Source organism: Pan troglodytes, chromosome 4 (assembly GCF_028858775.2).
Source record: "Pan troglodytes isolate AG18354 chromosome 4, NHGRI_mPanTro3-v2.0_pri, whole genome shotgun sequence".
In the NCBI taxonomy this organism is placed as follows: domain Eukaryota; kingdom Metazoa; phylum Chordata; class Mammalia; order Primates; family Hominidae; genus Pan; species Pan troglodytes.
The window spans coordinates 11,782,923-11,800,489 of record NC_072402.2 but is presented as its reverse complement, the minus strand read 5'-3'; the positions used below and the strand labels follow the sequence as shown (position 1 = coordinate 11,800,489).

General features: G+C 41.3%; 1 protein-coding gene across 7 annotated transcripts in view; it reads left to right on the top strand.

Annotated features, from left to right (window-relative positions):
- CTNND2 (catenin delta 2) overlaps positions 1-17,567 on the top strand; it is a 933,574-nt gene that overhangs the window by 771,806 nt on the left and 144,201 nt on the right. For all 7 annotated transcript variants that reach the window (XM_001147603.6, XM_016952954.3, XM_009448799.4 and 4 more), the window contains one exon: positions 16,480-16,597. In XM_001147603.6, coding sequence (XP_001147603.3) covers positions 16,480-16,597 — 118 coding nt within the window. The remainder of the gene's footprint in view (positions 1-16,479; positions 16,598-17,567) is intronic.

Below are 17,567 nucleotides of genomic sequence, written 5' to 3'. Positions count from 1 at the left end.
ATCATTTCCCTATCCTAAGGTCAGCTGATTAGCAACCTTGATTCCACCTGCAAAGCCCCTTCCCCAGTTAGTATTTGGTTGAGCAACCAAAGGGTAGGAATCTTGGAGAGATGTCTTTAGAATTCTCCCTACCGCAGTGAAGGGGAAAAGTGCAATCATGACAATAATGGAAGCAGACAGACTATATCGGTACTATGGCAGCCTTGCTTTTAAAATGCAGAATCTTCGAGCTGCCCTGTTATCGCATTTTCCAACATTATTCCTAACTAGTGATTAAGACCTGTGCATAAACTTGCAAGACCTCATTGGTACTTCTCTTTACAGAAATAATTCCTGCTTTCTTTTAATAAGCCTTCCAGAAATTTCTTTCAGAAATTTAAGAATAGGCCAGGCGTGGTGGCTCATGCCTGTAATCCCAACACTTTGGGAGGCCAAGGCGGGTGAATCACCTGAGGTCAGGAATTCGGAACCAGCCTGACCAACATGGAGAAACCTTACCACTACTAAGAATACTAAATTAGCCGGGCGTGGTGGTGCATGCCTGTAATCCCAGCTGCTTGGGAGGCTGAGGTTGGAGAATTGCTTGAACCCAAGAGGCAGAGGTTGCGGTGAGCCAAGATCGCATCATTGCACTCCAGCCTGGGCAACAAGAGTGAAACTGCATCTCAAAAAAAAAGAAAAAGAAAAAAGAAATTTAAGAATATATTTTAGTAATTAAGATTAAATTACTAATTACTGGGAGAAGATAGTAAGGTGCATAGTAATTTAAACAGCAAGACTGTGCTAATATTTCCCTTTCAGGAAAAAAAAGGCTAAATAATCTTAAGTTTTACTGTTTTCTGTATATTTTTTCTTATATGAAATATATATGTGTTCTTATAATCTTTCTTATCCCCATCTCCCATTACCTCCGTATGTGATATTTTCATTCTGAAACAAGGCGAGTGGTCCTTAGACTTCTTGGCAATCTTAAGTAACCATTAGCCAAAAACATGGTTTGTCTGTTTTTAATACAGTATTCACCTAGCTAGAGCTATACAGTAATCTCTGGCCGAGTTAACTGGAGTCCGGATGTTCTAACATTTGTCGTGTTCTTTGCCTCAAGTAAAAAACTACTAAATAAGTTGTCAAAACTTCTCAGTTTATGAGATAGCAATTAGCAGAGATGGGTAAATTTCTAAGAGGTTATAGGAAGGGTGGGTTTTATTTTCAATCACTTCCTTCCAATTTAAACATGTGGGGATTAAGCTATTTTGATCCAAGGAATGTTTTGATCCAAGAGCTCTCGGAGTCTCCTTTTCTATTAGCATTTTTGCCACAAATTAAGGAGTTGGTTTCCAGGGAAAATATGTAAGAAGACTGTCTTAGTCAGTCTGGCCTGCCATAGTGAAATACGAGAGACAAGATAGCTTACAAACAGCAGAAATGTATTTCTCACATTCTGGGAGCTGGAAGTCCAAGATCAGGGTGCCTTCACGGTTGGGTTCTAGTGAGGACTCTCTCCTGGGTTGCAGACAGCCAACTCCTGTGTCTTCACACAGCGGAAAGAGGGCAAAGAGTCTCGGAGTCCCCTTTTATAAGGGCATTGATTTCATTCAAGAAGGTTCTCATCCTTATGACCTAATCATCTCCCAAAGTCCTCAGTAACACTGTGACATGGGGGTTAGAATCTCAAAATATGATTTGTTGGAGGACACAAACATTCAGTCTATAACAAAGACCATAAAAAGCAGAGAGGGCCAGATACCCGCAGGCGGCAGGCCTGGACCCCACAGAATAACAGCGGCTTCTGCCCTTTCTTCCCTACTGAGTGACTCCCTCTTTTAAGTACTTAGCCCCCCAGTGAGCAGTCAGCTTACAGAAATACTGGGGTGACTCCCCACAATAAAACAATATTTTAGAGGGGCTGGAGAATTGCACAAAACAAAGGGTTAAGACCCAAGAGTATGTGAGAGTATATGCAGTTCTTTGCCTCTTTCAGTTTTTTGATGATGGTTATTGGTATTCAGTAAGTTATCAGTCAGTGATCAAAGCAATCACAAAAACAAGAAATAGACCTCAAGGAAAACTTACCATCTAGATAAGTGAGCTTTTAAAAATCACATTTATTCTCAGCTTTAATAAGTCTTTGAAGTACAATTTGTTAAAATATCCTGCAAGTAAATAAATTGAAAGATTACATGACTGCATATGCGGAATTAGGGGATGAATTGAAATGAAAGTTGGAAGTTTTTTGTTTTTTTTTTTGAGACGCAGTCTCGCTGTATCTCCCAGGCTGGAGTGCAATGGCGCCATCTCAGCTCACTGCAAGCTCCGCCTCCTGGGTTCATGCCATTCTCCTGCCTCAGCCTCCCGAGTAGCTGGGACTACAGGCGCCCGCCACCACGCCCGGCTAATTTTTTTGTATTTTTTTAGTAGAGACGGTATTTCACCATGTTAGCCAGGATGGTCTCGATCTCCTGACCTCGTTATCCGCCAGCCTTGGCCTCCCAAAGTGCTGGGATTACAGGCGTGAGCCACTGCGCCCAGCCGGAAAGGTTGTTTTAATAATAGCTGTTAATAATCCAGAACATAATGCCAAATCTTGAAAATCTTAACGCCCACAGTCTGACATTTAAAAGCCAGGTAGCCAATAATCTATAAACCCTTATTAGTCAAGTTCTGTTCCCCTACTTCTTAGAAGATAGGGGACTCAAAACGCAAGGAATTGGATCACATTGGTATTGCTCATTATCTATTTAGTCACATGGTATTTATTTTCCTGGAAGCCAACTGCTTGGTGAAGTGAATATTGCATCTCTCTTCTGCAATGTTTCCTAGCATATTCATTTATTATATACATTTTAAGGCTTAGGTTCTGTGACTTGTCATATAAATCACACCTGGTTGAGCAGAAATAATTTGGTTTAACAAGGAAAGAAGAAAACAACTAGCTAGTATTCATTTTTTAATCTAATTTGTGTTTTGACCCATGACATTTTCTTTTCGCTGTGTTTGTAACTTTGTAACTGGCCATGGCTGGCAAATCATTTAGCAAGCATGGTAATGCTTGCTGCAGTGGCGTGTGGTGGGTGGACTTAACAGAGGTCCTCTTGATGGGAAGTCAAGGTGCCAGAATGAAGGTTAGATATGGGCGGCTTTCAATATATAGTACACCCTGATTTTCTGAGCCTACCATGAATGTGCCAGAGTAAAACATTGTGGGAGTTGGTAGAATACAGGGAGGGCAGGCATTGACCCGGGGGATGGACCATATGGCATTACTCCAAGCTTGAGACGTAGTCCGGTCATGAAAAAATCAATGCCTAGTGAGTACAGCTCATTCCCCAATTACTGCAAGTTAGGAAAGAACAACTGTGAGCGGCACGTGAGTGTTTGTGGAGCACAAAGGGCCACCCGCACAATTAGGCTCACAGTTAATGGTTTTAGCCACACAGCATCCACACCTTTCTTCCCTCTGATTTCCTTGTAATTTAGCCCAATGGGAAACTTTCAGCAGACATTTCATAGAGCAGTTAACTCTGTGGCGACCATCAGTTTTAATTGGAATCATGTAGCTAAAACCCTAGGTAGTACTTGACAGCAAGAGGGTGTCTTTTAATTCAGGTATTTCTGGTTCTGCTCTGGGCTTCTCTGGAACAATGTTCCCTGATGCATGGCTAACTCCAGAAGGCACGGATCCAGGCAGTCTTAAAACGGTGCAGTGTTTAATCGTCACCAAAAGAGGGGCCCTCCGTCCCTTTCTGATGGCTTACGTTTATGGGTGGATGGGGGGCTGTGGTATGAACCTAGCAACCACCGCTTTGGGTACAGAACAACAGTGGTGTTCGCGGCCAGCCCCAATAGGTAGTTGGTCTTTAGCCACTAAAGCATTCTGTCCCTGCGGCTCAGCAAAGCAATTACCAAGCCATCATTGTCCTGATTTATAAAGAAATTGCCTTCCTTGGGAGAAGACAGTAAGGTGCATAGTAATTCGAACAGCAAGACTGTGCTGATCTTTAAAAAAAAATTAGGGAAACTTGTTTCTTTGGGAATTATTCTGACTTGGCTGTGATGAGAGACCAGCTTTCAAAACACATATGGAGAGAGAGAAGTCAAGAGCTTTTCAAGTAAATTTAACCTGACATTATTTGCAACCAATAAAAGTTTATGGAGGTGTGGCTAATCCTAATGCGGGTAATACTGCCTGGTACTTATGGTTGGTGCTTCACATAATGTTATGGGAATTCATTTAAAATAACGAGGCTGCACTGCAGACTTCAGTTAAGCAGGGCTAGGAAGCTGCCTCATTTCTCTCTCTTATAATTCAGTGTACTCATGTCCTAGAGAGACACATAATGCCAACTGTAGCACTATTGGTTCTCTGCAAGCTCTGAAAACTCCAGTTTTCAGGGGACTTTTCTGGCAGAAGTGGAAGATACCAACCAGGCAAAAGAGTAGTCTGGACCAAGCTGATGGCTGCAAATTTGGTGGCATTCTTGTAGCTGATGAGATCAGAGATAGGGCAGAATATATTGAAGCATGTAGTTCAGCCTCAGAAAGTGCATCATCCCAACATCACATCAATGTTGCTCACGCAGAGGGCCTTGGCGTGCCCTGAGTCCCATCGAACAGTGGCCTGGCCTCACGGCATTGAGAGCAGGTATTTTCTATGCCACCACCTCACGCCCTTCCACATGCTCCGAGGAAGAATTTTGATGCATATATATATATTATATATATATATTTATATATAATATATATTTATATATAATATATATTTTTATTTATATATAATATATATTTATATATTTTATTTATATATAATATATTTATATATTTTATTTATATATAATATATTTATATATTTTATTTATATATAATATATATATATTTTATTTATATATAATATATATATATTTTATTTATATATAATATATATTTATATATTTTATTTATATATAATATATATTTATATATTTTATTTATATATAATATATATTTTTATATTTTATATATAATATATATTTTTATATTCTATTTATATGTAATATATATTTTTATATTCTATTTATATGTAATATATATTTATATATTCTATTTATATGTAATATATATTTATATATTATATATTATATATTATATATAATATATATACTTATATTTATAATATATTATATATAATATATATACTTATGTTTATATATTATATAATATATACTTATATATTATATATTTATATATAATATATAATATATAACTATATATTATATATATTTATATATTATATAGTATATATATTTAATATTATATATATTTATATATTATATATATTATATATTTATATATTATATATATTATATATATTTATATATTATATATATTATATATATTTATATATTATATATATTATATATTATTTATATTTATGTATATTTATATATTATTATATCATATATTTATATATTATATATAATATATATTTATATATTATATATATAATATATATTTATATATTTTTTATATATATTATATATATGGCATTTTGGTCTTGAGCAAAGCAATCCAGTTGTTTGATTATCTAGAAAACTCTTCTTGAAACTTGCATGTGCCCACTGCAGGCTGAGCAGTTTTCCTGGGAGGGAATGGGACATGAGGCATCGGAGACGGTGCTGAGAAGAATCCGTTTACCCTGGAGCAAAACGAGCTGCAGCCTCCCTGTGAGTTTCCTCTTGCTGCTGTAACAAATTGCCACAAATTCCATGACTTAAAAGAACAAAATACATTATCCCACAGCTTCTCTGGGCCAGAACTTCAGACACTGGACTCACTGGTTTAAAATCAAGGTGCTGGTGGGATCGTTCTCCTTACTAGCAGCTCTGGGGAAGAATCCAAGCTACTGCAGGTTGTTAGCAGAACCTTGTTCCTTATGACCATGAGACTGAGGTCTCCACTTGCTTGGTGGTGGCCAGTTGAGAGCTGCCCTCAGCTCCTGCACTCCTAATGGCCTCTCCCTCCCCTTTGCCTGTGGCTACCCCATATGTTGAAGCTAGCAGCTGGGAGCTGAACCTTTACTCTTGGGATCTCTGCCATCCCTTCTGCTGCACCTCTCTGACTCCAGCCAGGGAAAGCAGAGAATAAAATAGGGAGATTTTCCAGGGACAAAATAGGGAAAGTCTCCCTATTTTAAACTTTGTAACCTTAATTCCATCTGCAACGTCTTTTTTTTTTCTTTTTTCCATATAAAGTAACCTGTTCACAAACTCCAAGAATTAAGTTATAGACCTCTTGGAGGGGCTGTTCTCTGGCCTACCACAGTCCACCCTCTGGCCTCCAAAGAGTCACATTCATGCCACATACTTTCATTCCATCCACAGTCCCCAAAGGTTTCATCCCATTACAGCATCAACTCAAAGTCTTAAATCTCTTCAGCTCAAAAGTCCAAAATCTGAATCATCCAAATCCGAGCTGGATGAGTAATCTGTTAAGTACAGCTCCTGGGGAAGAACTTCTCTCCGTCTGTGAACCCGTGAAAATAAGGAAGCAACATATCTGCTCCCAACATGCAGTGATGGGACGACATAGGATAACAATTATAGACACGCCAGTTCTAAAAGGGGGAATTGAAAATAAAATGGAGTCGCTGCTCCAAAGCAGCTTGGAAACCCAGCCCAGCCAATGCCATTGGGTTTCCAGGCCAGAGCTTATCGAACGTCAGCCTCAGCTTTGCCCTCCGGGTCAGATGTCAGAAAAAGATGACACTGGAAATGCCTCTTGTAAGGGACTTGAATGCATCAGGCTGGTGGGGGAAGGAGCCCTGCTTCAGTCCACTTTTGAGTATCGTGCAAACGTCACACATTTCCACCTGCACAGAACAACAAGGACAGAACTGCATTTCCACCTGCCGTGGAACTACAAGAGGCAGGAGTGGTACCTCTGGTGAGGGATGGCCCAGGATTTGCAGCAATCCACCTGGGCTGTCCTGTGGCCAGATCTCAGGAAGCACTTAGCACAGGGAATGTGGTTGAGTAAAAGGCCATTAACAAGATTTGCCCTTGGTCCACCATGAGCCAGCCACAGTTTTAGTAGACATGTTGCACTGGCTGAGGATGCCAGGCTTAGTAAAAATGGAGAATTATATGCCAAAATTAACATTTGCCACAGAATGCCATGGCTCCCTGCCGGGTCCTGTCCTTGGTTGGAGCCTGCAGACCCCACCCCTGCACGGATGTGCGTGGATGGTATTTGCACAGGCTGTTCACCTGGAACTTAGCCCAAGCCTGTGCCTGTACTTTAAGCCTTGCCCTTTGCATCTAAAAGTACGCATTTTTAATACTTTCCATTTACATTGCATGAGCTGCTTTTTTGCTGGAAACATGTTTATTATGTTCCGTGTCCTTATTTTTTAAGTTACAACCCATGACTTGCTGCTGTAAGTGTGAAGGAAAATAACTGATGTCTAAATTTACAGAATTACAACTTAAGGAAATATTTTACTAAAACAGATGAAGAGTAAAATTTTCATCCATTTCAGCCTATATTTGTTTTCTGTTGTATATCTAGATGTCACTTCCAAAGAAGATTGGTTCCCAAATTCTTCACACTGCTAGTTACATGCTGATGATATCACATCAAATATAATGTCTGTTTACCTTGCTGGACGGTGACCTTCTAAAGGTCACAAGCCAGGTACTCTCATCAATTTATCCCAGGACTTAGCATTGCGTATGGAAGAAAGCAGGCACCCAGTCAAGGTTGGCTGCTTTGTTGATTTGAAATTATTTATCTCTGCTATTTTATCTTCCTAGAATGATTCCTCTAAAGCCCATATCTCCTCCAAAATTGAACCAAACATTACATAATACAGTAAAAAATTAGAAATAATCTGGATATTCATTAACAGGGTATTAATTTAAAAAATTATGAATTATGATCTATTTTTTTTTTTTTTTTGAGACAGAGTTTCACTCTTGTTGCCCAGGCTGGAGTGCAATGGCGTGATCTCAGCTCACCGCAACCTCCGCCTCCCGGGTTCAAGCAATTCTCCTGCCTCAGCCTCCCAAGTAGCTGGGATTGCAGGCATGCGCCACCATGCCCAGCTAATTTTGTATTTTTAGTAGAGACAGGGATTCTCCATGTTGGTCAGGCTGGTCTCGAACTCCCGACCTCAGGTGATCCGCCTGCCTCGGCCTCCCAAAGTGCTGGGATTATAGGTGTGAGGCACCGTGCCCGGCCAATCTATTTATACCATGAGATACCAAAAGTCATTCAATAACTGTAGCTACCATCATGAACAGAGACAGAGATAAACTTTTGAGGGGTAAAAGCCAGTTGCCTGAGGAATTGTTATGGTAAAAAACAGAATCTTACCTACATGGTTCATTAATACGAGTGGAAAATAATCTTGAATGATAAACACCAAATGGTCACAGTGATTTCCTTAAGGGAAAGCGAAGAGTGTGGACATCACTTTTAGTTCTACATTTCCCCCACTGTCTTATTATTTTTACATTAGTTTTTGATTTTTAAAAAATAAATGACTAAAATTGCCAATGCTACTGTGAAACCTTCTGTTCTTTCCTCTCACACATTTGCGGGAGACACTTTTCCTGTGGGGTGCTGGTAACCCGCCTGGCATGTTTCTCCCCTCTGGGCTGGGAGGTCTCTGGTGGAGCAGCTACTCAGCTAACGTTTACTGAGAAGAAACCAGCCCGGCGCTGAGCAGCTGCCCTGTGTCACTGCAGATCCCCTGTGATGTCCACACCATTCCCAGCAGCACCTCCCGGGTGAGGAGGCCAAACCGAAGAAAGCACCTTCACAGCTAAGTAGCGCAGCTATGTGCACCGCAGCAGGTACAGGACAAGCCACCTTTGTGAACATTTTGAATAATAAGGAAGCCAGCCACTCCCTTTTTTCAAAGAAGCTACAAATCAAAGGGATGAGCCCTCGTGGAAGAATGAAGGGGATGGACAGACTTGGAGGGTCTCATGCTGCCCCCCTAGCCCTGCAACCTCTGCACCTAGAGAGAGAGGCTGTGGCTGGATTACTGTCACTCCAGTAAAGGCCAGGTGGAGTCAGCAGACCCAGTGGCTGGGCGAAGACACCCCTTCCTTCCCCACCCCTGGGCACTCAACAAAGAGGACAATCTTCCTGCATGGAAGAAAAGGATGGGCTTTTTGGACAATGATTTTGGAAACCACAGACAAAGTTTCCCAAGGCCTTGTGGGAGGACACAAGGCAGAGCTGCAGTTTCCCTGAGGAGGCAAATACATTTGATTCCTGAAACCCAGACTCTAGATTTAGGAGAGCAGCGTGCTGCTCCAAGCAGGGGCTGCTCAAACCACTTATTTTGGTGAGATGTTTTTAGACAGTTTAGGATCCCAGCCTCAGAATATGCTGAAAGTTCTGTACCTCTAGCACAGAAAATAAAAACAAAAAACCATGCATAACGTTCATATAAAAATATACAAAACTTGGAACAAAATATCAGGAGTTTACAGACACCCTCCTGAATCCTATATCTGAGCTTCAGATGAGAATCTCGGTCAGGGGTTGATCGTGCCAGTGACCCGTTTCTGTATGGCTTCAAGTAAGAACAGGTTTTACATTTTTTAAAAGGTTGTTGAAAGAAGGAGAAAGAGGAGGAGAGAAGAAAAAGTGGCAGAAACCCTGTGTGGCCCGCAAAGCCTGAAATATTTATTCTCTGATCCTTTACAGAGAGTTTTTAACTCCTGATTTAGGTGCGGATAGAAGATCTCTTTAAAATTTAATGTTTTTGAAGCAAAAGCAAGTGTGCTTCGTGGAATCAAGAAAAGCATGATTGGCATAATTTCCCATTCTCACACTTACTCAGATCAGGTAATTTATGATAAATTCAAGCCATCGAGGATGTAAGGATGTTCTCCATAGAAAGGAGCTAACTATAGGCATCAAACTCCAAAGAGCCAATTTTTTGCATTTTTACGTGTAATTAATACTTGATAATCGATTTGGCTGCTAATAATATGGCTCTTTGAAGGGGTGGCTATTAGGTCTGTTCAGTCTCTGCTTAGCCTAAGCAAGAGAGAGCAGGCAGGAGAGGCTGGGAGTTCTGGAGATCTTGTTACTGGGGGTGCCTGTGTTGTTGAATTAAAAGATTGTCATGAGTTAAAAAATTTCCATCAATTTCTGAGCAGGTAATTACATGGTCAAAAAATTAAGATGCTCCATATTTATGTTCTACTTGTGAGATCCCCCCTCACAAGTTTAGTGTTATTTCCCATCATTTGCTGGTTGACTGTTAGAAGCTGATGGCCATTGGTCTAAAGGCCATCACTGGTGTGTGTGGGGGCCATGGTCCCATCCTGTCAGGAAGAGCCTGGGGAGTGTTGTTCAGAGTCTATACATCACATAGCACACGGCAGACAACCACATGGCTTCATGGCCATTCAAGAAGTACTCTACCTTTCTACATTGAATTTCCTGCCGTGGGCTAAGGCCGTGGTTCTCACCTTTGGAATGTGTTCTCATCAGCTGGAGACCAGTGAAACACACTAAGAATGGGGCTAATCGAAGTATAGGGGAAGGGCCTGCGCCTCTGTATTTTAATCAAGTTCCAAAGCTGATTCTGATGCAGCAGAGGAGCATAGGTTTGAGAAGCCACAGGGCTGAGCACAGGTTAGGTGCTGGGGAAGCACACATGTAGATTAGATCCTCATGGAGCCCAGCTATCCAGAGCAGACCTCTCAGCCTCGAAACAGTTGGTGTGCCTTGTGGTGGGGGCGGTCCTGAGCATTGTGGGATGGTTAGCAGCAGCCCTGGCTGCCTCTGCCCATGAGATGCCTGTAATGTCCCCAACACTCACCCAGCGGTGACAACCAAAAATATTCCCTGGTGGCACAGTCATCCTAGTTAGGAACCACTGGTCTAGAAAGAGTCCTGAAAAGAACCATATGCTCTTTCATCCAGTCGATATCCAGTGAGTTCCTACTGTGTCCTGCACAGTGGGGAGCACAAACAACCAAACAAGATGATGCTCCCCCCTACCTCCTAACGCCTTGTGGGACCAGACTCAAACATCGTGTGTTACAGGTGCTCTAAGAGAAGCTTGTGCCTGGAGCTATGAAGGAAGGAGTAGCGGGGCTGAGGCAAGGCTTAGAAGGTAGAAAATGCAGTGCTTGGATTGAGCCCTGGCAACTGCGACTGTCAGAGTTGGTGGCTTCAAGGTGGAAGGAAGAACATTCCAGGGGAAGGGATCAGTGGGCCTGGGAACCCCAGACAGCCTCTCCTTATCCTTGGTCAAGCGTCCAGAGGCCCTCAGCTCTGCCCTGAGGGGTCCCAGGTATCCCCAGGGTCGGGTCTGGTCTCTGGTCCATGCCATCATCTCTGGTGTCTTCTGCCTCCCCGGCCTGCCTTGCTGGGTTGCATCAAGGCTGTACTAAGTATGTGACTTCATATTTCGACTGTGCCTTGGGACTCTCTGTATCACTTAAACCTAGTTCTGTTCTCTAATACCCTCCAGACAGCCCACCCCACTCCTCAAACTAGTATATGGTCTCAGGAACCCAGGCCAGATCCTGCAGAGACCCAGCATCTGGGCTCTGATGGTTATAAATTGGAAGATGAGATGTAGGAGCTCAGGGAGCACCCGCCCAGGGATGTGAAGGGCTGGGCCACCTGATGGACGGTGATTATAGCAGGGCTGGACCCAGGGCTCAAGGACATGTAAGTAGGCTGGGTATGAGACAACTCCAGTGGAGTCCAGACCCTGAAGGCCAAGGAGAAGGTGAGGGAGAGAGGAGAGGAGGAAACAGACATAGGAAGACAACCTAGCCTTGAGCCAGGCTGTGAAAGCTCTTCCTCCAAGCCTGAGGTTGTAGACGGGTGAGAAACTGGGAAATATCTGACTGGCTCCAGGCCACAAACTTGTGAACAATCATAAGAAAGTTTATATCTTGAGCTAATTTTACTTTCGATGCTGTATGCTTATCTTCAATTGCATCTTCTTTTTTTTTTTTTTTTTTTTGCAAGTTGAAACTGCCTCGAATAACTCAGGATGAGGCTTGTAACACAAGGTACAGTTTAAGAAGCCAGTATTCAAATTCTGGAACAAACATCTGATATTTATTCTGTAAGCATAGAGCACAGTCAGTCACAGAGTAAATGTGCCCCTGCTTTCCTGAATTCCAATCCGATGGAAGGGCTGAATTCTCAATAAGAGCCAACTATGTGTCACACACTCAGCTGAATGCTAGGTATAAACATGAGAATGACATGCTTTCTACTCTCCAGAAAGTCCCAGTGCAGTAATAAGGTCACAGCCTAAATAATACCAATACAAAATAAATGATGATCAGTAAAGGAGGTTCAAAGAGCTAGGAGTGTGTGAAGGGAGAGGCTAATTACAAATACATTGATTACCCAATATCTCATTCCTTGGTTTTCTCTGTGGTTTGATCTTCAGTATCCTGGCCATCTGAAGCAGAGACACATCTTTCATGGAAAATGCCATAGTCATACAGGTGAACATATGGTCTGAGTTCCACGTTGGGTCCTAGGAGAGCACTGAGTGATGGAGATTCAAAGAAATGAGATTTCAAGCAGCACAGAAGACAGGGGAAAGGAAGCAGTTTAGTTGCATTAAAATAAAAAATAGATTGGTCTTTTAATTGGAAGACATAAAAATGAATTGTTTCATTTTTTATCTATTAGATAAAAAGATTATAGAATCCACTTTTAGCAGGAACTTCCCAATGACATAGCAACTGACAATTCAGTCACGATTGTAAAGATTACTAATAAGAATGAGATATTATGCACATTTTTGTGCTTCTAACAAATAATCTACAGGTATTTAATACTATGTTTATGCATAGAATTTTTCCATACCCATTTCTAACCAGACATAGAAGTCACCTTCCTCATGATGGGCAGAAGATGGTTTAAGTACAATGGGAGGGAGGAACTTTCTAGATTGAACATTGATTGTCAAACACTAAGGACCATGATTACAACTAACCATTTAGTGAGCATCGCAGAAGGTTATCAGGGTGTTTATTTTTAAACAGGGAAACATCTTGTTAAGTTTGATAGTAAAGGTGTAGAGACAAAAATTTGAGCTGTGTTCAAGTCGTGATGCTTATAGCTGTATCATGTACTAACATGATTATGCTATTTCAATCATAAGCTGACATGACTTCACCTTAACATGTTGATCAAAAATCTTAACCAACAACAATAAAAAGCTGAAATTTGTGGTTGAAAGAGTAGAATTTGTGGGGAAGACGGAGGAACAGGAAACCCTCCTTACCACCAATGTGAAAATCAAAGATTCTCTTAAGATATGTTTCATGCACTGAGGTATAGTTGATTAAAAGTGGAAACCCAAGCCCAAAGGCCTATAGGAAACCATTACCCATTGAAAAGAGACAGTTTATATAAAAATGTATACTGAGCCTCATCATGCCTGCGGACAGTATGATAACGCCCTCTTCAAGTCTGTATGTATACTGAGCCTCATGATGCCTGCAGACAGTATGATAACCCCCTCTTGAAGTCTGTGTGTATACTGAGCCTCATGATGCCTGCAGACAGTATGATAATGCCCTCTTGAAGTCTATATGTATACTGAGCCTCATCATGCCTGCAGACAGTATGATAACCCCCTCTTGAAGTCCGTATGTATACTGAGCCTCACCATGCCTGCAGACAGTATAATAACCCCCTCTTGAAGTCTATATGTAAACTGAGCCTCATCACCCCTGCGGACAGCATGATAACCCCCTCTTGAAGTCTATATGTATACTGAGCCTCATCACCCCTGCAGACAGTATGATAACCCACTCTTGAAGTCTATATCATAGGTGCTGTGTGGGTGTGGGCGTATCTCAGTCACTCCCCTTCTCTGCTGAGACCTTAAGTTATTAATCTTTCTCATTTTTCAATATCTTACACATTGTAATATAGTAGCCAATTAATAACTTTTTAAATTTTGGAGGAGACTGGACTAGAATGGAATAGAAACTAGAATAAAGAAAAACGCTAAGATTAGTATTGACAACTTCTGATGTTAAGTTGTTCATTTTGATTATTTCCTATTGGTTGGTCCTGCGCATTTAATGATTACCAATGAAATTAGGGCTGATTATTAGGAAGCTTATTGGTGAATTGGGAGGCAGCCTGCCTCCAAAAAAAGGATACTCGAAGGAAAGACTGAGCTCATTAGTCAAAGAAGAGCTGCAGAGGGTTTTTTTCAGATCAGGGTGTACACACGCTACCCTAAGTTGCTTTCCAGCCTGAATTTCATTAATTCTATTTGGAAATACTAACTTGCTACGCTAAAGAGTGAAACATAATCACACATTGCCATGCAAAGTTCTTCTGGCCAAAGAGGTCCGATTCAGAATCTTTGACAAACTTATTATTTTAACAGCTTCACAGCTCAACCTGGTGAAAATCATTTCAAGAAGGAATGATCTAAAATGCTCCTTTAAAAGGGCCATTCTTTTAGTTTAAAATAATATCCAAATGCCTGTCACCACCTTTTCCCTAGCAGAAAGTTAGTTCCTCTCTGGCCACCACCACGGATTGTGTCAGAAACAAAGGTTGGCCATCACAGGATGGAATTTATAAAATTTTACATAAAAATGCTGTCAGTATTTGCCTAGTTATATTATCTAAGAAGCTGAGAAATTTTGTTTATATTCGAAGATCAGCAAATGCCAAAAATACTAATTTGAATTGTATAACCTTTCCCAGTGTTACACAAAAATGCTGCTGATAGAGCCTATCTTAACATGTCTGTGGAACTTTTTAGGTATCAAAAAACTATTTATGTTCAGTAGCATTTTAACATGAAACCTGTTTTATTTTATTTTAATTCTTAAAAAATCATATTCTGCATTCATATTTGACATCAGGCCTGAAGCCCTTTCTTTCCCATCTTCACAGGTTTTGTTCCAGCTCCTCCTCAGCTGAATGCTAGGTAGAGACGTAAGACTGACATGCCTTCTACCCTCCAGAAAGTCTCAGTGCAGTAATGAGGTCACAGCCAAATAATTCCAATACAAAATCAATGGTGATCAGTAAAGGAGGTTCAAAGAGCCAAGAGAGTGTGAAGCGGGAGGCTAATTGCAAATAGATTGATTCCTCAAAATCTCATTCCTTGGTCCTCTCTGGGTTTGATCTCCAGTATCTTGGCCATCTGAAGCAGAGACACACTTACTGTGTGGCCTTGGACAACCTCTGAGGCTCGGTTTTATCATCTGTAAAACAGAATTTATTACAACAGCAAAAGATGTTGTGAATATGAAATGAGACTACCTGGGTCAATTATAGCGAGCTGGAGATTCATTTCATTCAACTTCTCCAGACTCCGTCCGTCCAGGCTTACTGATCCTTGGGATCTGCCTCATGGCTGCCCCCAGCACTCAGCAAAGAACACCACCCTCCTCCCAGCCAGACCCTCCCTAGAGAGCTGGGGTCTGAGTTCTCAACATCAGCATCACCAAGGATATGCAAGTTATCTGACTCTACCCCAGACATTCTGAGTCAGAGACTCCAGCATGGAGCCAGCAGTCTGTACTGCACACACCTCCAGAGGATTCCGATGCTCCCAAAGTTTGAGAATCGTCCTTCTTTTTCTACCACTGTTCCCAAGGTCCTTAAATTCTTTCAATCCCTTTGTACCACCCACCAAGTCATCTCCTGCAGCCTCCCTTTTACAGGTTGTGTTGTCTGTAGTAAGTCATTGCAGAAATTCTCTACTGGAACCATATGCTAACTGTGGGTAGGAGAAGAACAACATATGCTCAGGTGGTAGAGTAACTAAAAGCACCCCAAGATTTTCCTTCGTATTATCTCTGTCTCTTGTAGGACTAGAAGATCTCTCTGCTTCGTAGCCACACATTTCATTACAGTAGACCCCATCTGTTGCCATTAGCTCAGCATGTGCTAGTACAGAAAAGAGCTTGGAGCAGCCCCTTCTCATAAGAGGTATCATGCACATCCCAATGACTAAATTGTCACAGAAACCTCTAACTATGTCCTTAGAATGAATTCCTAGAAGTCTACTTCTGGCTGGGCCAAGGTAGGTATCTTTTGTGGCAGACAAATTTAGATGTCTAAAATATTTCAGAAGTTACAAGTTCTGTCTTTGAAAGTGTTTCGGACCTCTCAAAGAGGAATCCTTTGAATCAAAAAGCTTCTGATTGTACATGGAGTAAACCTAGAAGACTTTCTGAAGGTCCCCCACCCTCCACGGCCATGGGACTCACAGATCCTGTATTAGGAGTTCTTCATTGTCTATTCCAGGAGTTGCATTACAGACATCTGTGACTTACCCAACTCTGGGATGTGTTTTGTGGAAGCCATCCCTTTTCATTAAAGATATATTCTTGATAAGCATTCTGAAAAAGTGGGGAAAAATGCATTTACTTTCAAACTATGAGAGCAGCTGGGCATGGAAAGACATTCTTTTGGTGACAACCGTGAAGATCGCTGACGTGTCCTTTTGCTTTGCAGGAATGTTAGTTCGGCCGGAGAGGAGGCCCGCAGAAGGATGAGAGAGTGTGATGGGCTTACGGATGCCTTGCTGTACGTGATCCAGTCTGCGCTGGGGAGCAGTGAGATCGATAGCAAGGTTGGTTGTGCTGGCGTAGATTAAACATGTTTGAGAATAAAGACTCCCACGGGACTCAACAATAGCTAACAACCCTGGAGAGCCAACGCAGTATTTCAGACTTTCCTTCTGAACTCTCTCCTGGTTTCCTTATAAGAATCCAACACTTTTTAGACTGGGCTTCTAATTCTAGCATGGAACTAGATATATAACCTAACTTCTGATTAGCTGTGAGTAAATATGCAGATTGTTCTAAGTTACTCAAACCACAGGTGTTCCAGTTGTGTATAAACTTGAATACCACGTTGCTCACAAGCTTCTAGTTTTTTATTAATGTAATCCACTTTCAACAGAAAAGACAAGGTGTTAAAACTACCTGCTTTTTTTTTTTTTTTTTGAGACAGAGTCTCGCTCTGTCACCCAGGCTCTGTCACCCAGGAGTGCAGTGGTGCAATCAAGGCTCACTGCAACCTCCACCTCCTGGGATCAAGTGATTCTCCTGCTTCAGCCTCCTGAGTAGCTAAGATTACAGGCGTGCACCACCACACCCGGCTATTTTTTTGTATTTTTAGTAGAGATCGGGTTTTACCACATTGGCCAGGCTGGTCTCAAACACCTGACCTCAAGTGATCCACCCACCTCAGACTCCCAAAGTGCTGGGATTACAGGCATGAGCCACCATGCCCAGACTTGCGATTTGAATAATCCCATATTCTTATAAACTTGCTTTTTAACAACTGTTGATTACACTAAGTGCCATTTTAAAAGGCCTGCAAGATCTAAATAAATGTCACAATGCTAAATAAATGGGGCTTCCCAACAAAATAAATCAGCAAAGTCTATTCAGTGTCTTAGTTCACAAGCCAGAATAGAATTGGGTGGGCTTTTCCAGTGTTTGAGCTATTTTATTTAGTCTTAAATAAGTTTGATTCATTCATATGTTTGTAATTTCATAATATCCTGTTATAAACACAAACTTTACCAATAGTCA